The following is a 22307-nucleotide window of genomic DNA, read 5'->3' as shown; positions in this document are numbered from 1 at the left end:
GCAGACTCAGGTACTTAAATATGTGAGTGGAAGTGTTTTAACCACTGGGCTAAAAACAAATTAAAAAGGATTATAATCATGTGATATTTGTTCCAAACACAGTGTGATCAAACTTGAAGTCATTAACAAAGAGATAAATAGGATAACCTCCAAATACTGGGAAATGTTACATACTTTGATTCCATTTGTGTAACATGGAATAGCAGTTAGAGGGTACATGACAGCGAGGGATGGCCCCTGGTGAAGGAGTGGGTGTGGCTCAGAGCAGGCCCTGATCGTCTGTCCTGTAACTGTAAATTGCATCAATACCGCTGAGTGGCTGTGATACAGTTTTGTAATCAAAGATTCTGGTAAAGAGTGCCTGAGATTTTAAACATCACTTTGTGTCTTCATGTAAATCTGTGATTATTTCCACATAATTGATAGAGATCAGCAAATGCTATAAAAGAATTTTCTGCTATAATCAGAGTCGAAAGAGAATTGACTTGAAAATAAGTAACTCTTTTACCAAAACAAAAATATCCGTACTGACCTACCATTTTGTCACCCATCAGCTTAGCCAAGGTCACAGTCATTGTATGAAAAGGGATGAGGAGAACAGGCATTCGCATGTACTGTATTATTTGGGTTTTTTGTGGGGAGAGGGAGTTTGAGTGACAACTTATTTGAAAAACAAGGTCAGAGGGAAGAAGGAAGTGCCTGCAACAGCTAAGCCTGAGCCAAGCCCGAACAAAGGCCCGCAAACTCTACCTCGGTCTCACATGGTCTATATTCATCATCTCACATTTTAACAAAATGAATATGCTTACAAACAATAGTCTAGATTAACTGTTGGTTGATAAAATGCAACATATTTTGTTCCCAATCTCGTCTGGTTCAGCCATGATTTTCCACCTTGAGGTAACCCTAGGCAGGAAACGAACTCAAACCTCTTCGCAGAAGCATCTTAACCACTAGCCAGATGTCCACGCATTTATTGTTGGTGCCATTGAGGGCAGTCTGGTGTGGTGTTTCAGCATCAGAAGTGTACATGTGCTTAATGTTTCACTTTTAACAGAATGCTCGCAAATGAATCATGATATATAATCAGTATTATTCACTGAAGCATTAACTGTAAAATAGCAAAAAAAGAAAACAACTTAGATAGTCAAGCCAGGGACCAGTTACATTAGTACCTATGTAAAATAGGTTTGTGTGAGGTCATGGAAACAAAATGCTGAAAGCTCTTTACATACTGAAGAGTATTTTTTAGTACAAGAAGCAAGGTGTGGAATACTGTATCAGCATGCACCTGTACAGGAATTCTATATATACAGAGGATAATTTTGGAAGAATACTTAAGTTTCTGGGAGGGTAACTGAGTACCCACAAATGAAAGACAAGGAATGAACAGTTTTGTTATACTCACACCTTTTTTACTTTTGACATTTTAATTATATGAGAGTATTACTGATTCAAAGAAATAACTTTCAGAAACTGGAGAGAGGCAGTCTTATGTATTGTCATAAAAATTAACATTTATGTGTTTAGGCACCAGTAACTGAAACTGTATTTTTGCAGTATTCAGTTTATATGGTACAGGAATTCATTTTGATATTCTCTGTTTTATTGTAATTCAGATTTTGTTTAAAAGCCTATGTGTAAGTGATTTTCTGTGTGAAGATACACATTTGGTTTTTAATTTTTCTTTTGTATATTTTTTCTAGATTTCTTCAGTTAACACAAATGCCTGGTTTCTATGTATTATACAAATCCAGCAAATACTACCCAGTGCAATGCCCCGATATTATAGTTTATTTGTTATGAGGATGTAGAAATTTTTTGAAGACTTTATTTGGAGGGCAGATTGCAGAGAAGAGAGAATCTTCGGCTTCATTTCCCAAACAGCCACACCAGCCAGGGCTGGGCCAGGCTGAGGCCAGAGCCTGGCACTCCAGCTGAATCTCCCACATGGACGGCAGGGACATTCTCCCGACACATCAACAGGGAGCTGAGTCATTTGCAGCAGCTGGGGTTCAACCAGTGTTCGTATGGGAAGCCAGAGGTGCAGGCTGTAGCTTACCTTGCTGCGCTATAATATCAGTCCCATGAAAGGAGAAACATTAAAAAAAAAACACAGATTAATTTGTAGCATGCTAAATGTAATTAAAATGTAGTTAAATTCTGCATTTTAAAAATTCTGGACTGTGATGGATATAAAGGAAGCCAGTTTTCCTGGATGAGTGTGACATACTTTGTTTATTCATTTTACCAAAATCTTGCTGCTGTTTTGGCTTTCCTCCAAATCATTTCCAGGTTTGATTTTTGCTGTCTCCTTTTGTAGTGAGCCCCCTACTACAGCCTTTATCACTTACTGTTAGCAACCAGTAGCCTAACCAAAGATGCATCATTCGTAGCCATTGATTCTTTCCTAGTTAATGCTTAAGAATTAGGGATCCTCAGATACTTCCAGTACTAGTACAAACAATAGTAAGTCTAGATTAACTGTTGCTTGATAAAATGCAAAATATTTTGTTCACAAATGTTTTTGTCAGGTGAAAAGTTTGGGTCCTGATGCTGGACATGTGCTTAGTTGATTAATTGGACGTGGCTCTCTGTTGCCTCTAGGTAAATCTTACAAACCATTGTGGCTTTATGGGAGGACTGCAGAAAAACAAAAGCACTGGGTTGACCACCCCCTACTTTGCTACCTCTACAGTAGAAGTCATATTTCATGTGTCAACAAGAATGCCCTCTGATTCTGATGACTCTCTGACCAAAAAAGTGAGTACTCAACAGGAGTGGGGTAACACTTTAGAATTAAAATCCAATAATTAAGAAAATTCATGCATTAAGTAAGTAAACAGTTTAACTGAGCAAGCAATATTTTAAGTATTTTTCTTTACCCTTCACCCAATGCCATCTTCAAAAATAATATTTGCACAGTAAACCATAATTTCTTTTTTTTTCCCCCTTCTATTTTATTTTGAATTTTATGGTACAATTCCATAGTGCTCTGGGATTTCCCCTACCCGCTCCCCAAATTCCCTCCTCCAAGTAAACCATAATTTCCTTGAAGAACAATGGCGTGACTAAAGGTGATCGTTTTTCTTTTATATAAAAAATTTCACTGTTTATATTTGAAGTTTACATTATGGTCTTGCGAAATACGGAGTCAAATAATGACTGCAGTGAAGCAAAGGAACGCATTCATCATCTCACGTGATTTTCTGTAACAAAATGGCTCAATCCCAGACACCATAAAGATGTTATTAACTGCAGTCCTTATGATGCTGTCGTGTGTTTTGATCTCTACACTTGTTCAACATTTTTGTTGTAGGAATTTTTTATATAGGCTAGGTATTAATCATCTATCAGATACTGGTGTAGTTTCTTCTATCTTACAGATTTTCTTTTCACCAAACTGAAACTGTCCTATGTTGCACTAAAGTCTTCATTTTGATGGTATTCAATTTTTCTTCTGTTGCTTCTGCTTTGGGGATTAATCTAAGAAATCATTGGCAAATACGATGTCATGAGACTTTTACCTAGGATTTTTTTTTTAAGATTACTTATTTTTCTTGCAATGTCAGTATACAGAGAGGAGGAAGGACAGGAAGATCTTCTGTTCAATGATTCATTCCCCAAGTGACCGCAACGGCTGGAACTGAGCTGATCGGAAGCTAGGCGCTTCTTCAGGGTCTCCCACATGGGTGCAGGTTCCCAAGACTTTGGGCTGTCCTCGACTGCTTTCAGACCACAATCAGGGAGCTGGATGAGAAGTGGGACTGTCAGGATTAGAACTGGTTCCCATATGGGATCCCAGCATGTTCAAAACAAGGACTTTAACCACTAGGCCACAACCTAGGATTTTTAACGCTGGGCCCAACCTAGGATTTTTCTTTTCTTTTCTTTTCTTTTTTTTTCTTTTTTTTTTTTTTGTTAAAGCAGACTTAGAGAGAAGGAGAGACCAAGAATCTTCCATCTGCTGGCTCACTTCCCAGTGGCTGCAATGGCCACAGCTGAGCTTGACATCAGGAGCCTAGAGCTTCTACTGGGTCTCCCATGTGGGTACAGGGTTCCGAGAACTCATGGCTTTGTTGTTTTTGCTGCTTTCCCAGGCCATAAGCAGGGAGTTGCATTGGAAGAGGAGCAGATAGGATACAAACTGGTGCCCATACAGGATGCCAGAACTACAAAGTGGATGATTAGTCTACTGAGTCACAATGCCAGGCCCTTCCCTTGATTTTTTTTCTAAAACTATGGTTTTAGCTTTGACATTTATATTCTGGTTTCTTTATGATTCATTTTTTATATGGCGTTGATAATTTATGATTCTGCTTGTTTTTTGTTACGTCATAGCAGTATGAATGGTTTTTGTTTGTTATGTGTTTATCCTGCAACTTTGCTGAAGACATATATATTGGGTCTAGTATTTTTAGAATCTTAGGATGCTCTGTACATAAGACCATATTTTGGAAATATTTCTGTGTGCTTTTTGATGTTTGGTGGAATATGGGCTTGGAATTTACTACCCTGCCATCTTGCTGATTCACACACGCAGAAACAGTTTTGGTTTTAACCCTGAATTTACAGGGTAGAAAAGTTACTAGTATTTTGCCCAATTATTTAATAAAGAGAAAGAACTGAGACAGTCACATGATGTAACATTTCAAACAGTTAAGGGGCAGAAATGTAACTTCAAAAAAAGCAAACATATTCATGGTTTGTAAAGGTTTTCTTTTAAGGACTTACTTTTATTTAATTAGCAGGTTTATTGAGAGAAGGTGAGACTAAGAGAGACTTCCACTGGTTCACTCACCAAATGATCACAATGGCCAGAGCTGAACCAATCCAAAGCCAGGAGCCAGGAATTTTTTCTGGGTCCCTCACGTAGGTGCAGGTGCCCCAGAACTTGAGTCACTCTCTGCTACTTTCTTAGGCACATGAGCTGAGAACTGGATCAGAAGTGGATGCCAGCACTGCATGCTGAGGGTTAGCTTGCTGTGCCACTCAGCTGGCCCTAATTTCTTAAGTTTTTATACTGTTAACATAAATGCTTGTTTTAGTTGCTGAAATAATTATACCTGGTTTATTATTGGAGAAAGTTACCTAGGCTAGATTTGTATTTTTACTCATATAAAGTGTTTTAAGGGCTTTTTCTTTTAATGAGAAAATTTCCCAAAAAGTTCAAAAGTTTTAAAATGTTTAGAACCCTACGATATCAAAGAGAAACTGTCAAAATTGTAAATATGTACTGAAGCAATTATCAGTTTAAAAGACATGGATTTCCTGTCTTATCAGGTAGTAAATCAGTTGAAGTATGTTTACTCTTTTTAAGGTTTTTTTTTTTTTTAAAGATGTATTGATTTATTTGAAAAACAGAGTTACAGAGAGAGATCTCTGCCGTGCTCCGGCCCACTCCCCAGTTGGCTTCCATGGACAGGATGAAACAGGTCAAAGCCATGAGTTTCTTCTGGCTGTCCTGTGGGTGCAGGGGCCCAAGGGCTTGGACCAGAACAAGGAGCTGGATTAGAAGTGGAGAAGCCAGGTCATGAACTGGCATCCATATGGGAGGGATACCAGCAGCATAGGCAGTAGCTGAACTCACTAGGCCACAGCACCAGCCCCTGAGTAAGTCTGCTACTCATGGCGGACTGTCTTGGAGGACATTCTACTCAATTCTGTATGAGGGAATAATATAATCATCTAATGTTGCCTTAGACTTTTTTCTGCTATTCTCCTAGAAGAAATAACAACACCTTTTATATCCAGCAGCAAAGGAATATTTATCCAATATCATAATTGAGTATTAATAGTTTAAATGTTCTCATAAAAAATAAGCTTTAATTTTTCTCCATTATATGGATTACATATATTTATTACATTAATGGATTAAATTAATATCTCTCCATATATGGATTTTCCCCTTTTTCTGGTTTCTCTTATTACCCTAATTTTGCTTCTCAGAGCCCTGCTATGATAGATTTTTCTAATGAACACTTTTTACCACTTTCTTTTAAACAGGTTTAATGTTTAAACTCAATTTTAAAGGTTTAAACTTAATCATAGAAGCTGGTTGTCTTGTATCAGTTCTTAATAAAAAATCATTTTCTGTATTGGTATTTTTCTCCCGAATTTAATAAATTCCACATTAGTTGTAATAAGTTGAGGCCTAGAACCTGTGTCCTACTGCAAATGAACAATGGGATGTCATTAGGTTGTCCCCCCGACCTGGGTATATATATCTTCAGGTGTGTTAATCCATTCAGCAGACACATTAATGAGCGCTGCTTGAAGTGTAATATTGGAGGAAGTAAGGATTGTTGACCTCAACGTGGAGTTTAATACCTCTAATTAAATTAGGTAGTCGACAGTCAGTATAAAGAAATAGCCATGCCTCTGGCAAGCTGGAATTATTTATGATTGTAGTTCTGTTTTAAACTTTGGGGTGGGGGGAAATAATTTATTTCTATTTTAAAGAAACGAATTTTATTTCCGACTGTTTATCATGTGGTATTTTGAAAGTTATTTTTAAGCCATTCTGTTTCTCAGAAGGATGTCCTGGGACCTATTCAAGGACAGCATTTCTCTATCTTGTAAAGAGAGGCTTTTGCAGAATTTAAGACATTAACAGAATTCTTACAACATAAACTACACTTTCTGAACAAGCACTACAGCTAGTAAAGTCTCTCATTGTACAACTAAATCATCTACTTTATAAATTCTCTCTCCCTGAGGAAGACTGATAGAAAATGGTTGAAAATAATTTCCACTTAACTGGGTGCATTCACCCCCAACAGGGAGAAGTGCTGCCGGCGTTGGGCTAAAGTGTGTTCACACCAGCCGCTCTCATTTCCTGTCTCCTTGTTCTGGCCACTCTCTCATCCTCTGCTCTGGGGCCGCTCAATCGTCCTGTTAGAAGTTTAGAAGATCAAGTTGAGATCATTATAACATACTTCATTGGATTCTCTGTTCTAGCTTCCATTATGTGGACCCCCAAAAGAGGGGAAAAAAACACTTTATTTAAGTCAGTTTCCTTTGAAATAACTATTAGTGTGATGGGTAGTGTTTCTTTTTCTGCCTTAAAATTTCCTGGCAATAGTTTCACGAGTGAGTGATCCTTATAGACTGCCTGGTCCAATTTTGATTTTCAGTGTAATTTTAGAGCGAACTGAAACTAAAATAATAAAAAGGAGCAGGCACATGGTACAACGATGAAGTCAGCACCTGGGACATCCATATCCCATACTGGAGTAGCTGGTTAAGTGCCAGTCACTCAGCTTCCGGTCCAGCTTCCTGCTGATGGGCACCCTTGGAGTTGGTGGGGATGGCTTGTGTAACCAAATCCCTGCCATCCATATGGGGGACCTGGCTGGAGTTCTGGGCTTTTAACTTTGCAGGCAATGAGGAGCAAACTAACAAATGGAAGATTAATTCTCTTTCTCTATGAAAATTTAAATACTTAAAGGCAAGTTTATTTTTACAACTTGCATGGCACTGACATTGTGACAGAGTGGGTTAAGCTGTGACCCCATAAGGGCACCTATTTGAGTCCTGACTACTGAACGTCCCATCCAGCACTCTGCTGATGTGCCTGGGGAAGCAGTGGAAAGTGACCCAGCTGCTGGGGCCCTGTCACCCACGTGGGAGACCAGGGTGGGCTTCCTGGTTCCTGGCTTTTACCTGAACCAGTCCCAGCTAACTTAGTCATTTAGGGAGTGAACCAACAGAGATCTGTCTGTATCTCCTGTCACTCTGCATTTCAAATAAATAAATCTTTGGTTAATTATTATAGCTAATAACTGCCACAAAGAGTGGCCATTGTGGTGCAGCACACTAAGCCTCTACTTGACCCCTCCCCCCATATTCTGAGTGCCTGGGTTTGAGTCCGCACACCGCTTCCCATCCATTTTCCTGTGATATCCACCCTAGCAGGCAGTGAATTGTAGTTTGACTGCTTGGATCTCTGCCACACATGTAGGAGTCCTAGAGGGAATTCCCAGTTCCCAGTTATTGGCTGGTCCAGCCCTGGCAGTTGTAGACACTTGAGGAATGAACCAGTAGATAGAAGACATCTCTCTCTCTCTCTCTCTCTCTCTCTCTCTCTCTCTCTCTCTCTCTCTCTCTCTCTCTCTCTCCTCTGCCTTTCAAATAACTGTTGTGAGATTACACTCATGTTTAATATCCAAATATAACAGTAAGCCTTATACATGACAATTCTGTTTTAATACCCCATACTCTACTCTTTTTTCTTTTAAAGATTTATTTATTTTATTACAAAGTGAGATATACAGAGAGGAGAAGAGACAGAGAGGAAGATCTTCCCTCCGATGATTCACTCCCCAAGTGAGCACAACGGCCGGTGCTATGCCGACCCGAAGCCAGGATCCAGGAACTTCTTCCAGGTCTCCCACGTGGATGCAGGGTCCCAAGACTTTGGACTGTTCTTGACTGCTTTCCCAGGCCACAAGCAGGCAGCTGGATGGGAAGTGGAGCTGCCAGGATTAGAACCGGCGCCCATAGGGATCCCGGTGTGTTCAAGGAGAGGACTTTAGCCGCTAGGCCATGCCGCTGGGCCCCCCATACTCTACTCTTAACTCCAACCACAGTATTCCTGATGACAAAAATAAAGGGTATTCTTTATTTTATTAATGAAAATTTTTTATGAAAAATTTATGGATTTTTTTGTCTAAAGGTTTGTTTATTTTTTATTGGAAAGATATGTCAGATTTACATAAAGAAGGAGAGAACAGAAAAAGATCTTTCATCCACTGATCCACTTCCCAAATGGCTGGAGCTGAGCCAATCCAAAGCCAAGAGCCAGGAGATTGTTCTAGATCTCCCACTTGGATGCAGGGTCCCAAGGCCATCCTCTACTTTTTTTCCCAGACCACAAGCAGGAAGCTGGATGGGAAATGGAGCAGCCAGGACACAAACCAGCACCCATATGGGAATTTAATGCTTACAAGAGGAGGATTAGCCAACTGAGCCATCATGCCAGGCCCAGAAATGTAAATTTGTTCAGCGTATTTGTCCTCAATACTGTGAGAGATCAATGTCCTTTCTCAATTCTAAATCTTTGTTCTAGCCTTCAGTAGCCTACATGATTTGACTACCTGTCAGCCTGCCTCTGACATCTGTCATTTTCCTTTTCAGTTATCAGTGGTCTGGCTTCATTGGTTGTCATGCTAACCTTTCAACGTATCAAGCTCATTGCCATCTCGGGTTGTATGTACCTCATATTCTCTCAGTTTGAGATGTTTTTATCCACATCATCAGGTGTCCTCCTTCTCATTCTCTAGCCTCATTTGCATGTGTCAACTTCTCAGAGCTTTCCAAAGCATTCTAGCTGAAGAAGCACCTCTCCACTCAGGAACACCAGCATGTGAGCCTGGTTTATTCTCTTGATAGCACATACTGCCATATAAAGCTATCCCATTCACTTACTGTTCTAAATGCTTATTTTTATTTGAAAGGCAGATTTACACAGGGAAGGAGAGACAGAGGGATATCTCATCCGCTGGTTCATGGATGGCTGCAACACCTGGAATTGGGCCAGTCTGAAGCCAGGAGCCAGGAACTTCCTCCAGGTCATCCAAATGGGAGCAACAAGGGCCCAGACACCTGGGTCATCCTCCACTGATTTCCCAGGCATGTGAGCAGGAACTGGATCAGAAGCAGAGCAGCTGATACTCCAACTAGTGCCCATATGGGATGCTGGCACTTCAGGCAGAGAATTCACCTGCTCTGCCACAGTTACAGCCCCATATTCACTTATTTTTATATGTTTTTCTGTCTCTTCCCTCTGGAACAGGGGTAGGAAACATCCATTCCTTAGGCAATATAAAACCTGTATTTTCATTGGTTTTGGCCCTCCTAAGGCAACTGCAAGTGGAAGTAAAAATTTAGTAGATCTAGTTGAAAATTTTAGTATGACCTGCAAATGATGTCAGAAATATCCAAGTGGCCTTGGGCAGAAACAAAGGTTCCCCATCCCTGCTATGCAAAATCAAGGCCATGAGAACCAAGAACTTTGTCACTGTCTGATTTATTACCATATTTCCAGCACTTGAATCAGGCCTATTGGTGTTTAGTTGAATGAATTACCATAGTTACCATAGACACTTTAATCATTATCAAAATGACTGACTTAAATAAGTGCCATAAATGTTAATAGAACTTTATATTTATGCTGCATATCATGTAGTGATACAAAAAAGATCTGCCAGGATGAATATGATTATCTTAATAACAGGTGGTAATTATTTAATGCTTACTTAATGCTCATGCATTGTATCAGATGCTATGCTTTTGCAATCTCGAACAGATGAGAGAGTAAATTCATGTAAGTAGATGACTATTAAATTCACATCAAAAATAGCATATGTGTCAGCATTTGTGAGTACCTGGAAGATGGGTGAAGCAATGTAGTAATAATATTAACTATTTTTAAGGATTTAATTAATTTTAACTCTAAAGAATTTCAGGGAAAGAAGAAGAGATTGAGAGATCTTCCTCTGCTGATTTATTCCCTACTGGCTACAATAGCCAGTGCTGAACCAGTGCGAAGTTGGGAGCCAGGAGCATCCTCCAGGTGTCCCACATGGATGAAAGAGCTCAAGGCCTGCTCCTCTGGTCACCAGTTCGTGTCCTAGCTGCTCTACTTCCCACCCAGCTCCCTGCTTGTGACCTGGGAAAGCAGTAGAGGACAGCCCAAAGTGGGACTCTGTACTCTTGTGGGGGACCCGGATAAACTCCTGGCTCCTAACTCCGTATCAGCTCAGCTCTGGCCATTGTGACCATTTGGAGAGTGAACCAACAGATGGAAGATTTTCCTGACTGTCTCTCCACTCCGTAAATCTGATGTGCCTTTCCAATAAATATAAATAAATCGGACATTTTTTAAAATCTTTGTATTTTTAGTTATTCGTTTATTTTTTTATTTGGTTATTTTATCATTTCCTCCATTGGGCTAAGAACTTTGAGAGCTCACTGCAGTTTTTCCTCAGCATTGCATTTGCAAAATCTAGCACTGAACATTCATTTAGTCCTTAATTAAGATTTACTTGTGGAGCCTGGCACTGTGGCTTAGCGGCTAAAGTCCTCGTCTTGAAAACTCCAGGATCCTGTATGGGCACAGGTTCTAATCCCTGCAGCCCCGCTTCCCATCCAGCTCCCTGCTTGTGGCCTGGGAAAGCAGTCGAGGACAGCCCAAAGCCTTGGGACCCTGCATCCACATGGGAGACCTGGAGGAGGTTCCTGGATCCTGGCTTCGGATCAGCGCAGCACCGGCCGTTGCGGCTCATTTGGGGAGTGAATCATCAGAGGGAAGATCTTCCTCTCTGTCTCTCCTCCTCTCTGTGTATCTGACTTTGTAATAAGAATAAATAAATATTTTTTAAAAAAAGATTTACTTGTGGAGAATCAAGATGGCGGAATAGGGTAAGGACACATTTATACAGACGGAAAAACATTTAACCAGGATGAAGCAGAGAGGACATATTTCAGGAAATAGGAAAGGACAGAACAACAGCAGAGGGGTACCTGCAGACTGACAGACACAGGAAAGCAGCGGACACAACAGTGTGGTGTGGCAGAGACTGATACTCCAGCACGGCCATCTGAACTCCACAACAGCCGGAACTCCACCAGCAACCAGGTGGGAAGGGACTTTCACCGGGAGCTCGGGTGGTGAACCCAGACAAAGAACTGTCCGTTCTGCTGGTCCGTTTGATTTGACCAGGAGCAGAGACAGAGCAGCAGATCTCAGACGGGCAGTGCGAGAACAGAGTGGATTTCACAGTCCAGTCAGCCCCCTAGAGCTGAATTGGGCGCCATTTTGCGTAAGGAGGAAAGGGCTAGGGAGAGGACTGAGCATGCACTGAGCTGGGAGTGAGCTCATTTCTGTCTAAGTGAACTGCAACGACGTGGCATTCTACGGGTTCCACTCAAGACAGGTCTGTGATAGCCCTCAGATCTGACAGCCAGCAAATCAAGAACCTTAGTGGTTGTACGGCAGGCGCCATTTTGGGCACTGTGGCAATAGCTTTGGGACTGCAGGGGACAACAGTGAACTGCACATGTGCTGATCTCGCGAGAACTTGCTGAGGTCCGAGATTGCACTGGTCCCGCAGGAAAATAATACTGACTGTGTCATCGTACGGGTCAAAATAGGTCCATGTGGCACCCAGACCTAATGTCCAACAAGTTCTGACAAGATCAGCGCCACCAACAACCTAATTATATAGTACACCTGGTGTCTCTCTAATCCTGGGACCTGCTCCAACCGAAAGTGGGAGAAAGGTTGCAGAGACAACGGTGCAGCCTCACCACGGTATCCAGGAGGTAGTGAGTGGTGAGCCAGGAGCTGGGGCTGTGGAGACCACAGTGGAAATCTGACATAAGAACCCAGACCTGGAACTCACTGGAGGTTGTGCCACAAGTGGCTGTAAGCAAAAAGTTGTGTACCAACTGCAACAAGTAAAATCACATTGTAGCCCTGTGGGTGACACAGCTTAGAAACCTACCCCAAGGAGAAGACTCTGCTAACCAGAAGTACACTGATCAAAAGAAGAGACAAAGGCACAATGAATATTGCCGAAAACTCTCCTGCAAGGGAGCAAAACCCTATGCCAATCTCAGAGTTAACTGAGGAACACATCGAGAAAATGGGGCACACAGAATCCATAAGACTCATTTTAAAGCTTCTGATCAACAATGAGAAGCTTATGCAAGAGTTCAAAGAATTTAAGGAAGCAATAAAGCAAATCAAGGCTGGTATATCAGAAATTAAGAACACAGTAGAGCAAATTAAGAGTACAGTGGAGAGTCTCCAAAATAGAATGAAGCAAGCAGAAGAAAGAATCTCAGAATTGGAAGGTATTTCCTGTCACCAGGGGGAAGCAAACAAAAAGCTGGAAGCAGAGCTGGATCAGGCCAAAAAAAATATTCAAGAATTGAAAGACACTATTAAGAGGCCAAATCTAAGAGTTACGGGAGTCCCAGAAGGTGCAGAAAGAGAAGCTGAGTTTGCAAATGTATTTAATGAAATAATAAAGGAAAATTTCCCTAATCTAAAGGAAGAATTGGGAAACAAGTTCCAGGAGGTGCACAGAACTCCCAACAGGCTTGACCAAAAGCAATCTTCACGACATATGATCATCAAGCTCTCTTCAGTTGAACATAAGGAAAAGATCCTTAAATGTGCATGTGAAAAAAATCAATTGACATATAAAGGAAAGCCAATTAAGCTTACAGGAGATCTCTCACAGGAAATTCTACAGGCAAGAAGAGAATGGAGTAATATATTCCAGATTCTAAAAGAAAAAAATTTTCGGCCCAGGATAATATATCCAGCAAAGCTTTCTTTTGTCTTTGAAAATGAAATAAACTTCTTCCACAGTAAAGAAAAGCTAAAAGAATTTGCCTCTTCCAAACCTGCCCTACAAATGATACTTCAAGATGTTCTCTTGACAGAGAAGAGGAATAGCACCTACCAAAACCAAAGGCAAACGGGAAGAACATCCCAGTAAAATGACAACAGAAGACTGAACCAATGAACAACCCATTCCTGAAATGACAGGACCAGCGTGACACCCATGTATATTAAACCCTGAATGTAAATGGCTTAAGCTTAATCAAACATCATAGAGTGGTACACTTGATTAAAAAACAAAACCCATCTGCTTATTGTCTGGAGGAGACACACTTCAACAAAGATTAGCAGAATCTATATCACATGGGTTTTGTTATTCTCTGTTAGTTTCATCTCTTCAAAACACTTTCTTCTGGTTAAATCATTCAATGACTCGTATATCATACGGTAGCATCATTTTCTTCAAGAAGATTCTTGATTTTCATTTCTTCAGCTACACATTAGTCATTTAATAGCATGTTATTTAACTTCTTGGTGTTGTTAATTTCTTTTTTCTCCCTGATGTTGATTTTGTTTTGTGGCTCTTCACTTAAGGGGATGTACAGTAATTGTGTAATGGAGACTGTCATATCTAGTAACATGCTATTTAACTTCAGGCATTGTAAACTTCTATTTGTTGATTTTGTATCATGACTTTTTATTTAAGGGGATGTACAGTAGTTGTGTAATGGAGACTGTCATATCTAGTAACATGTCATTTAACTTCATGGCATTGTAAATTTCCTCTTTTCTTTCTATTGTTGATTTTGAAACATGAAAAAAAAAAGATTTACTTGTGAATGAAAGTAGATAGATCGGTAGGCAGGAAGAAGGGGAAGTAGAGGACCTATTTATAACTCATGGATTAGTCTAGGAACAGAGGCTGGCTAGCATCTGATCTCAGACAACCGTAGAGGAACTAGGAAGAAAAGTACAAGAAAGGGATGTTATAATCCTTTTGAAAGACCGAGCAGCTTTTTAGAGCTGTAGTAAGGGGAACAGAAGGCTTAGAGAACTCCCAGGTATTGAACCTGAGAGATTGAAATTAGGTGTTAGGTGCTTTTAGCAGATTTTATCAAAGACTGTGATTACTTGACATGAATTCTAGCTCTGGGCCCAGATAGATGGTATTTTGTGGCCCTAAGGAAATCTAGAATTGATTCTTGGAATCACTGTTGATAATTATAAAGAATGAGAGCACTGCCATAAAATAGACATCTCAGTTCATCTTAGCCTCTGTAAGAAAATATCATCGATAGGATGGCTTATTGAAAGAACAGAAGTTTATTTCTCACAGTGGTAGAGGCGGACAAGATCAAGTGTCTAGTGAGGGACCACTTCCTAGTTCCCAAGTAACCATCTTCCAGCCGCCACCTCAGTGCTGAAAAGGGCACGAGAACTCTCCAAGGTCTCAGCCGTTACAAAAGTGCCCTCACAATTTAATTAACTCCCATAGTTCCCCCATCTCTAATGCCATCACAGTGGGGGGTTAGGATTTCTACATGAAAATGTTAGGAGGGACATAAACATTCTGCATGGTAGTGAACCGACATTTTCACAGAAGATTACAAGAGGCCAAACCATAAGAAGGGCCAAGCTTCATGAGCTCCATGTCAGGGCTGGCGAACAGGATTATTAAACAGATGGTTTGTGAACACTTAAGATAATGAAATAGTGATTTCTAGGCACTGCTGTGAGTTTACCATAACAAATCACATCAAAATAACCTAATTTGTTTTAATAGGATTACTAGATCAGGGAGGCCCACAGACCATATAAAGCATTTAACTAAGTCATTTGTTCTAGACAAGTTGAAGAAATGTGATCTTAATAGTTCAGTAAGTGCGTTCATGACAGATTGCATAATAATCTTCTGAGCACATAATTTTTTTTATAAAAGGACAGTATAGGAGTGGATAAATTACGGGTTCTGGAACCAACCTGTGGCTGTACCACTTTCCAACTGAGTGGCCTTAAGCAAATTACTTCATACTTCTAAGCTTCAATTCCTCATCTGTAATTATAGGAGTAACAGTAAGGACACTTCCCTTGCATCAGTTCAATGTAAGATTTTTTTTATTTTTATTTTTAACTGACATGTAAAATTAAATGTATTTTTGGAGTGCCAGGTGATGTTTCAATGTATGTATATATGGTGCAGTGTCCCAGTAGGCTAAACATATGGATCTCATCAACCTTTGCATATTGCTTTATGTTTTTTTTCTCTTTGCACATTGCTTTATGATGAAAATGTTCAAACTTTTAGTTTTTTTTACAGAAACATGCAGTACATTATCATTACTTAGAGTCATCCTACTAAGCAATATAGCACAAGAACTTCTGAGTCCAATTTAAAGCTTAATATCCGTTAAACAGTGTTTTCTCGTCCCTTCTTCTACTTTCACTGCCCTCTAGTCATTACAAAATTTACTATTGGAAATCAACTTTTGACAATCCTACATATGAATGCAGTCAATCGTGCCTCTCTTCCTGTGCTTGACTTACTAATTGTAACCAGTCACGGTGTTGAAAATGACAGCATTGTACTCTTCTGCAGCTGAATGATCCCGCTGTGTGTATGTGCCACCTCTTTTCCTCCCCTTGTCCGTTGATGCCGCCACGTGCAGATGTGAAAATCCAGGGGGCTCCAGCAAAATTGTGAACACAAAGTCAGCAAAGTTGCAGACACAAAGTCACCATATGATCATCAGTAGTATTGTTACACACCAAAAACAAGGAAGTTTTAAAAGTTACATTTTATAGAGAGAAGAGAGACAGAAAGATCTTTCGTCCACTGGTTCACTCCCCAAATGGCTGCAACAGCCAGAGCTGAGCCAGGCTTCCAGGTCTCCCATGTAGATACAGGGTCCCAAACATTGGGCCATATTCTACTGTTCTCCCAGGTCACAAGTAGGGAGCTGGATAAGAAGTGGAACAGCCAGGACACAAAGCAACACCCGTATACGATCCCGGCGCTTGAAGGAGGATTAGCCAATTGAGCCATTTCACCAGTCTTAAAATTCCCATTTCTAATAGTTATAAAATAAAAAACCTTGGGATGAATCTAAACACAAAGGTCACCATTTTCTACATTAAAAACTACAAAACACTAATGCAAGAAATTGAACAGAACATGAAGAAATGGAAGAACACCCCATGTTTATCGTATAGTGACCTGATGGTTGTGTGTGGCTCTTTAGAAATGAGATAAAGGAGTAGGCATTTTAACTTAAATTAAAATACAAGTTAGGATTCCCACATCCCACCCCAATCAGAGTCCCTGAGCTTAGCCCCTGGCTGTTCCTCCTGGTTCCAGCTCATTCAGATCCTTGGTGGCAGTGGTGACGGCCATAGCCCTCGGGTTCCCCCACTGGCAGGACACTAGGCAGCAGTGCCAAGCATCCAAGGAGTGAACTGGCAGTAAGCTGTCTCTGTGTCTGTCTCTCCCTCTCCTCTTCTCCCCCTACCTAGCAAAATAAATTATTTCATTAATTTAAAATAAAAATTGAAATGGGCTGAAATGTCACAGGCCTAGGAGTATCCCAGCAGAGGCATGATAAGTGCAGTGAGTTTTTCTCTTGGGGAGGAAATTATAAAATTAAGGTCTCAACTAGTATAACATTTTATCACATATTAGGGACCTCAGATCTCCATAAATAAATAATGATCATCTTCTACATTCATAAGACATAAGGAATAAAATTAGTGTGAAAAATATTTATGTCCAGCAATTATTACATAAATACATAAAGTATTTATGCTTACAACTTACTACCAACTCACACTAAAAATGTGTTCTTCTAGTATTCTTTCAAAAATTCCCAAGGCTTGTAATAGCGATTAGCAGTTTCTCATTTTGTGTCTAATAATTATACGGCAGGTTTGTGAGATATAAAGACATGCCTCATCATGACAGCCTAATATAATTAGTTGTTTAGCATTTCAATAGAGATGATAAGGGTTTTTCACAAAGCTTTTCCCTTAAAATGTTTGAACATGTTTAGGATGACTTTGTTAGACACATGATTCTGGGCCAAAAATCTTATAGCGTCTTGACAAAAATGCGATGTTCTTTTCCATTAAACTTCTTTAACAGACTTTTAATCCTGTATGGAAGATACTTGAAGTCAAGCTTTGGCTATGAGATAAAAAGTAAAGTTGCCCTTTTCTCTCAGTTCTTCAGATAAGTGGACACTAGAAATTATAGATAGTTTTGGCAAGAGTTCAAGGGTTAATGTAGCAGATAAATAAAAGGAATTTTCTGTAAATTGAGACCTGCATTATTTCAGTTGTCTTGTCTTTCCTAACCTAACTCATTTAATTCTAAAAAGTAAATACTTAAATTCTTTCTGACAGTGCGCTCAGCTTTTACTATCGTTTATGACTTCAATTATGCTTGATATCACTTAGAACAATCTGCCATTTGGAAATCTCAGTATAGCCTGGAGCTTAGTATTAGATCTGGCTGCTATTGTAACATGTACAGCATATGACATTAATGTATCAAAATTAGATTGGATCATCCCTCCTGGTTAAATTTATTTCACATTTCTTTTGTATTCAGTTAACATAAACCTATTAGGGAAGCTGACACATGGGGATGGCTGTATAGGAAGGATATTTTTAAAGTATTTTGATTAAAAAATGAAATTATAGAGCCATGGCTTTTCTGAGTTGTATAATCTTTTCTGCTTTTTCAAAATGTCACAAGGCCCAGGTCTCCCGTGAGTGCAGTTGTGTGTATAAATGTGTGTGTGTGGGTGTTTACATTTAGACAGGTATGAACAGTTGCTTTGGGTTAAGAGGTGAAAGAATTTAACTTCTTTGTTTAAAACATACATGAAGTGTTCTTCCTACCCTTTGATCTGTAAGCCACAATAAAGGGCATATTTCACAAATACGCATCACCTTTGTATTTGATCACTGTATAAATATGGATGGCACACATCACTGCTTTTCACTTCTAAACTTGCTCATCTGCATTGGTTAAAATTACCTGAACATAATGGGAAGCCCTTGAGAGATACTCACCCAAGTAGACTCAAAGATTGACAGTGATAGAATCAATAACTTTAATATAACAAAATTTAATAATAAAATTTGTGATTATAACTTAGGGCTGGTGGACATTAAGTTGATTTTTCTACGTTGTTAGAAATCAACTTTTGGAGACTTCGCTGTCTTAGATTTTTTTTTTTTTTAAGATTTTTTTTTTATTGGAAAGGCAGATTTACAGAGAGGAGGAGATACAGATCTTTTATCTGCTGGTTCAACTCCCCAGAGGGCCACAATGGCTAGAGCTGATCCAAAGCCAGGTGCCAGGAGCTTCTTCTGGGTCCCCAATGTGGGTGCGGGGTCCCACGACTTTGGGCCATCCTCAGCTGCTTTCCCAGGCCAGAGGCAGGGAGCTGGATTGGAAATGGAGCAGCCGGGTGCCCGTATGGGATGCTGATGCTTGCCAGGAGACCAGCTGAGCCATCACACCTGCTCCTCTCTTCGAATTTGAACCTATAATGTTAACTCTCTGATAGAACAACTTTAAGTACCACAAATATTTAATAACATCTTGAGAGTATAACAAATCAAAAAATATGTTTGAAGGAATTTTTAAGTTTTGTGGATAAAACCTGAAAGAAATTTATAAAACTGAACAACTTTCTCATACTTGGTAGGCAATATCTAATTTATTAATCATCTCTGTCTTCTCTCTCCTAGTTGCCTTCTTCAGGCCACTTAACCACTCATTATCACTTCCAGACAGTGCTCAGGAAAAAAAGATTTAACTCAAATATGTCATTCTTTTAAAACAGATTTTTGAAGGGTTGGTATAGTGGAGGATTGAGTATTTGCCAGTTAAATAGTATTTGGGCTGAATGTGAATGTTTCCTGAATCTAAATATTGTTTCATGGACTATGGAAAAGTGTAATAGACTGTTCTATCAAGTGTGTGGGTCACATGTGAAAATGATAAAATGAAATGCTTTAAAAATTGCCTTACCTTTTTGCCTTTTTATACTATATTGTCACTAGCTGTGGGACTGTATTTTATAGAGCTGTTCCTAAGCACTACATGTGATTTTCTCGGTTTTCCAGTTGAGACATTTAGGAAATGACGAAGTACACATTGTTTGGTCAGAGCATACTAGAGACTACAGACGAGGAATCATTCCTACAGAGTTTGGTGATGTCCTTATTGTAATATATCCAATGAAAAATCACATGTTCAGTATCCAGATCATGAAAAAACCAGAGGTAAGAACTCCATGTCTTCCATTTCAGTGGTAGATTGTGACTTCCACATGGGCTTATGAGTTTCTTCCTATCTTATGGAAGAGAAATTGGACTAAGCCAGCAAGTTGTGAAATTGGCTGTGGGAAGGAAGGGTTGGAAATACAACACACTCTGTGGATTGTCTAAGCTTGGTTCAGAAGAAGCCAACACAAGGCAAATAGCAAGAAACTGGATTCAAATGGATAGTTAGTTATGCCAGAGTAAGAATTCCTTTGTGCTAAGGTCACAGAAAGACATACCTCTTATTAACAGAATTGCTGTAATGTCTTAGACAATTAAAACAAAAAGTAAGAAGTAATCTTTCCCTTTGGAACAGGAACATATGATTACTAAAATTTTTGTTGATGAACCTTGCAATTATTATATGATTTAGTTTTGCTGACAAATGAGAATGCTATGAATTTTTTTAACCCAATTCATTTTTGTTACCTTTGCTACTGTTGAATGTCTTTACATATAACACTGGGTTGAAGCACATAAGAGCAGAAATATTTTACTTCAAGATAATTAAGTTTTGTAATATGTTAGTATGTTCCTTTGTCTTTTTATCTAAATCAGAGATCATCAAAGTATGAGCCACAGCCTGATTTTCTACATTCCACAATCTAAGAATGTGTTTTTAAATTTTCAAAGGATTCTTCTTTAAAAATCTGATGCGCAACAGAGACAATGTAAGACAATAAAGCCTAAAATATCGACACAGTTCCCAAAGTTCCTACAACCGCCAACATACTGGCCATACTCAAATAGAACAGCTTTTGAAATTGTCAGTTTTCTGACAGAAAGAACAATAATTGTAATATCTTTCTAATAAAACACTATTGTTTTAGGTTTTATAGTAGAGTTAGTATCACCCAAAAATAATGAAAAAGCAACTTGGTAATGGAGGAAAGGGAATTTACTTCCATTGTTGTATTGTTTTATGTTATTTAAACTACAAAATCTTGAAAATTGGCAGGATATATACATCACATAGTTACAGAAAACATAGTTCTCAAGAATGGATTCCTATGGACCTTTGACATTTACTGTTATTGTTTGCAACTAAATGGCCCAATTTGAATATAAATTTAAATTCTAATTTCTCAATCAGGTTCCCTTCTTTGGTCCACTTTTTGATGGTGCTATTGTGAATGGAAAGGTTCTACCCATTATGGTTCGAGCAACAGCCATAAATGCAAGCCGAGCTCTGAAGTCACTGATCCCATTGTATCAGAACTTGTATCCTTTTTAAAACATTGGTTTTTACTCTAATGAAGGCCTGCTTTCCAAGGTAAGTGTTTCTTTGTTACTATGATCTTTGAGTGTCTGTCAAGATACACAAATGGTGGAACTCCTCCCCAGTGTTTGACTAGTTATAGCATTCGATTGATGTGTCTTCTCTTAGGTACTTTTCATCAACACCGATTTCTTAATTAGAATCCCATTATGACCAGACACTGTACTACTCTGAAGTTATGGAAATAACCAGTCATTGCAAATAATTTAGTCTAGTTGAGAAAACTTTTTCGATATGTGCTGCAGGAGTAGTACATGATCGTATTCCAGGAGTAGAGTAACGGATGACCTTGCACATAGCAGAAAGACACATTATAGCATTCAGAAATATGTCTGAGAAATGTGAGGATCCAACCAATCTTAAACTAAAAATAGTTTACCATTTGGATAAGGTTAAGAGTTTTCCCAGCAGAGAAAACATTAAAAGAGACCAGAAGGCATGAGAGGGCACGGGAAGCTTAAGCTCGTAGCTTCTGGAGCCTGAGGGCCTTGCCTCACCTTCCTTAGCTTGTGTTGTCTTGAGCACACAATTTAACCAGAGCTTCTAGTTCTTCATCTGCAAAAGGAGAATGATGATCATATCTGGCTCATGAGGTCCTGGGAAATATACACGACTTTATGTGAGATTATTTTCTAAGTCACTCACCTGAGTAGACTGTTGTTGGTTTTTGGTTTTAAGATTTAGTTATTTTCAGGCCCGGCGCGATAGCATAGTGGATAAAGTCCTCGCCTTGCATGCGCCGGGATCCCATATGGGCCCCGGCTAATCTCGGCAGCTCCGCTTCCCATCCACCTCTCTGCTTGTGGCCTGAGAAAGCAGTCGAGGATGGCCCAAAGCCTTGGGACACTGCACCCGCGTGGGAGACCTGGAGGAGGTTCCTGGCTCCTCGCTTTGGATCGGCACAGCACCGGCCATTGCTGCTCACTTGGGGAGTGAACCATTGGACGGAAGATCTTCCTCTCTGTCTCTCCTCCTCTCTGTATATCTGCCTTACCTTTCTTTTTTTTTTTTTTAAGATTTATTTATTTTCATTGAAAAGACAGATTTACAGAGGGGAGAGACATATCTTCCATCCTCTGATTCATTCCCCAAATGGCCACAGCAGCCAAAAGCTGAGCTAATCTGAAGCCAGGAGCCAAGAATTTCTTACAAGTCTCCCAAGTAGGTGCAGGGTCCCATGGCTTTGGGCCATCCTCTACTGCTTTCCCAGGCTATTAGCAGGGAGCTGGATAGGAATTGGAACAGCAGGAAGCTAACCAGCATCCATATGGGATACTGGTGCTTGAAGGCAGACGCTTAGTCAGTTGAGCCATTGCACCAGCCCACAATGAAATGAATTAA

At 39.7% G+C, this 22307-nt stretch overlaps 1 protein-coding gene across 8 annotated transcripts in view; it reads left to right on the top strand.

Moving 5' to 3' along the window:
• RALGAPA1 (Ral GTPase activating protein catalytic subunit alpha 1) overlaps window positions 1–22307 on the top strand; it is a 214207-nt gene that overhangs the window by 160837 nt on the left and 31063 nt on the right. For all 8 annotated transcript variants that reach the window (XM_004584764.3, XM_058666350.1, XM_036495464.2 and 5 more), the window contains 3 exons: window positions 2608–2763; window positions 19490–19648; window positions 20781–20908. In XM_004584764.3, the coding sequence (XP_004584821.2) occupies window positions 2608–2763; window positions 19490–19648; window positions 20781–20908 (443 nt within the window). The remainder of the gene's footprint in view (window positions 1–2607; window positions 2764–19489; window positions 19649–20780; window positions 20909–22307) is intronic.

Source organism: Ochotona princeps, chromosome 6 (genome assembly GCF_030435755.1).
Source record: "Ochotona princeps isolate mOchPri1 chromosome 6, mOchPri1.hap1, whole genome shotgun sequence".
Lineage (NCBI taxonomy): Eukaryota > Metazoa > Chordata > Mammalia > Lagomorpha > Ochotonidae > Ochotona > Ochotona princeps.
Note: the sequence above shows the minus strand (reverse complement) of the source record. Positions and strands in the feature narration are given on the sequence as shown.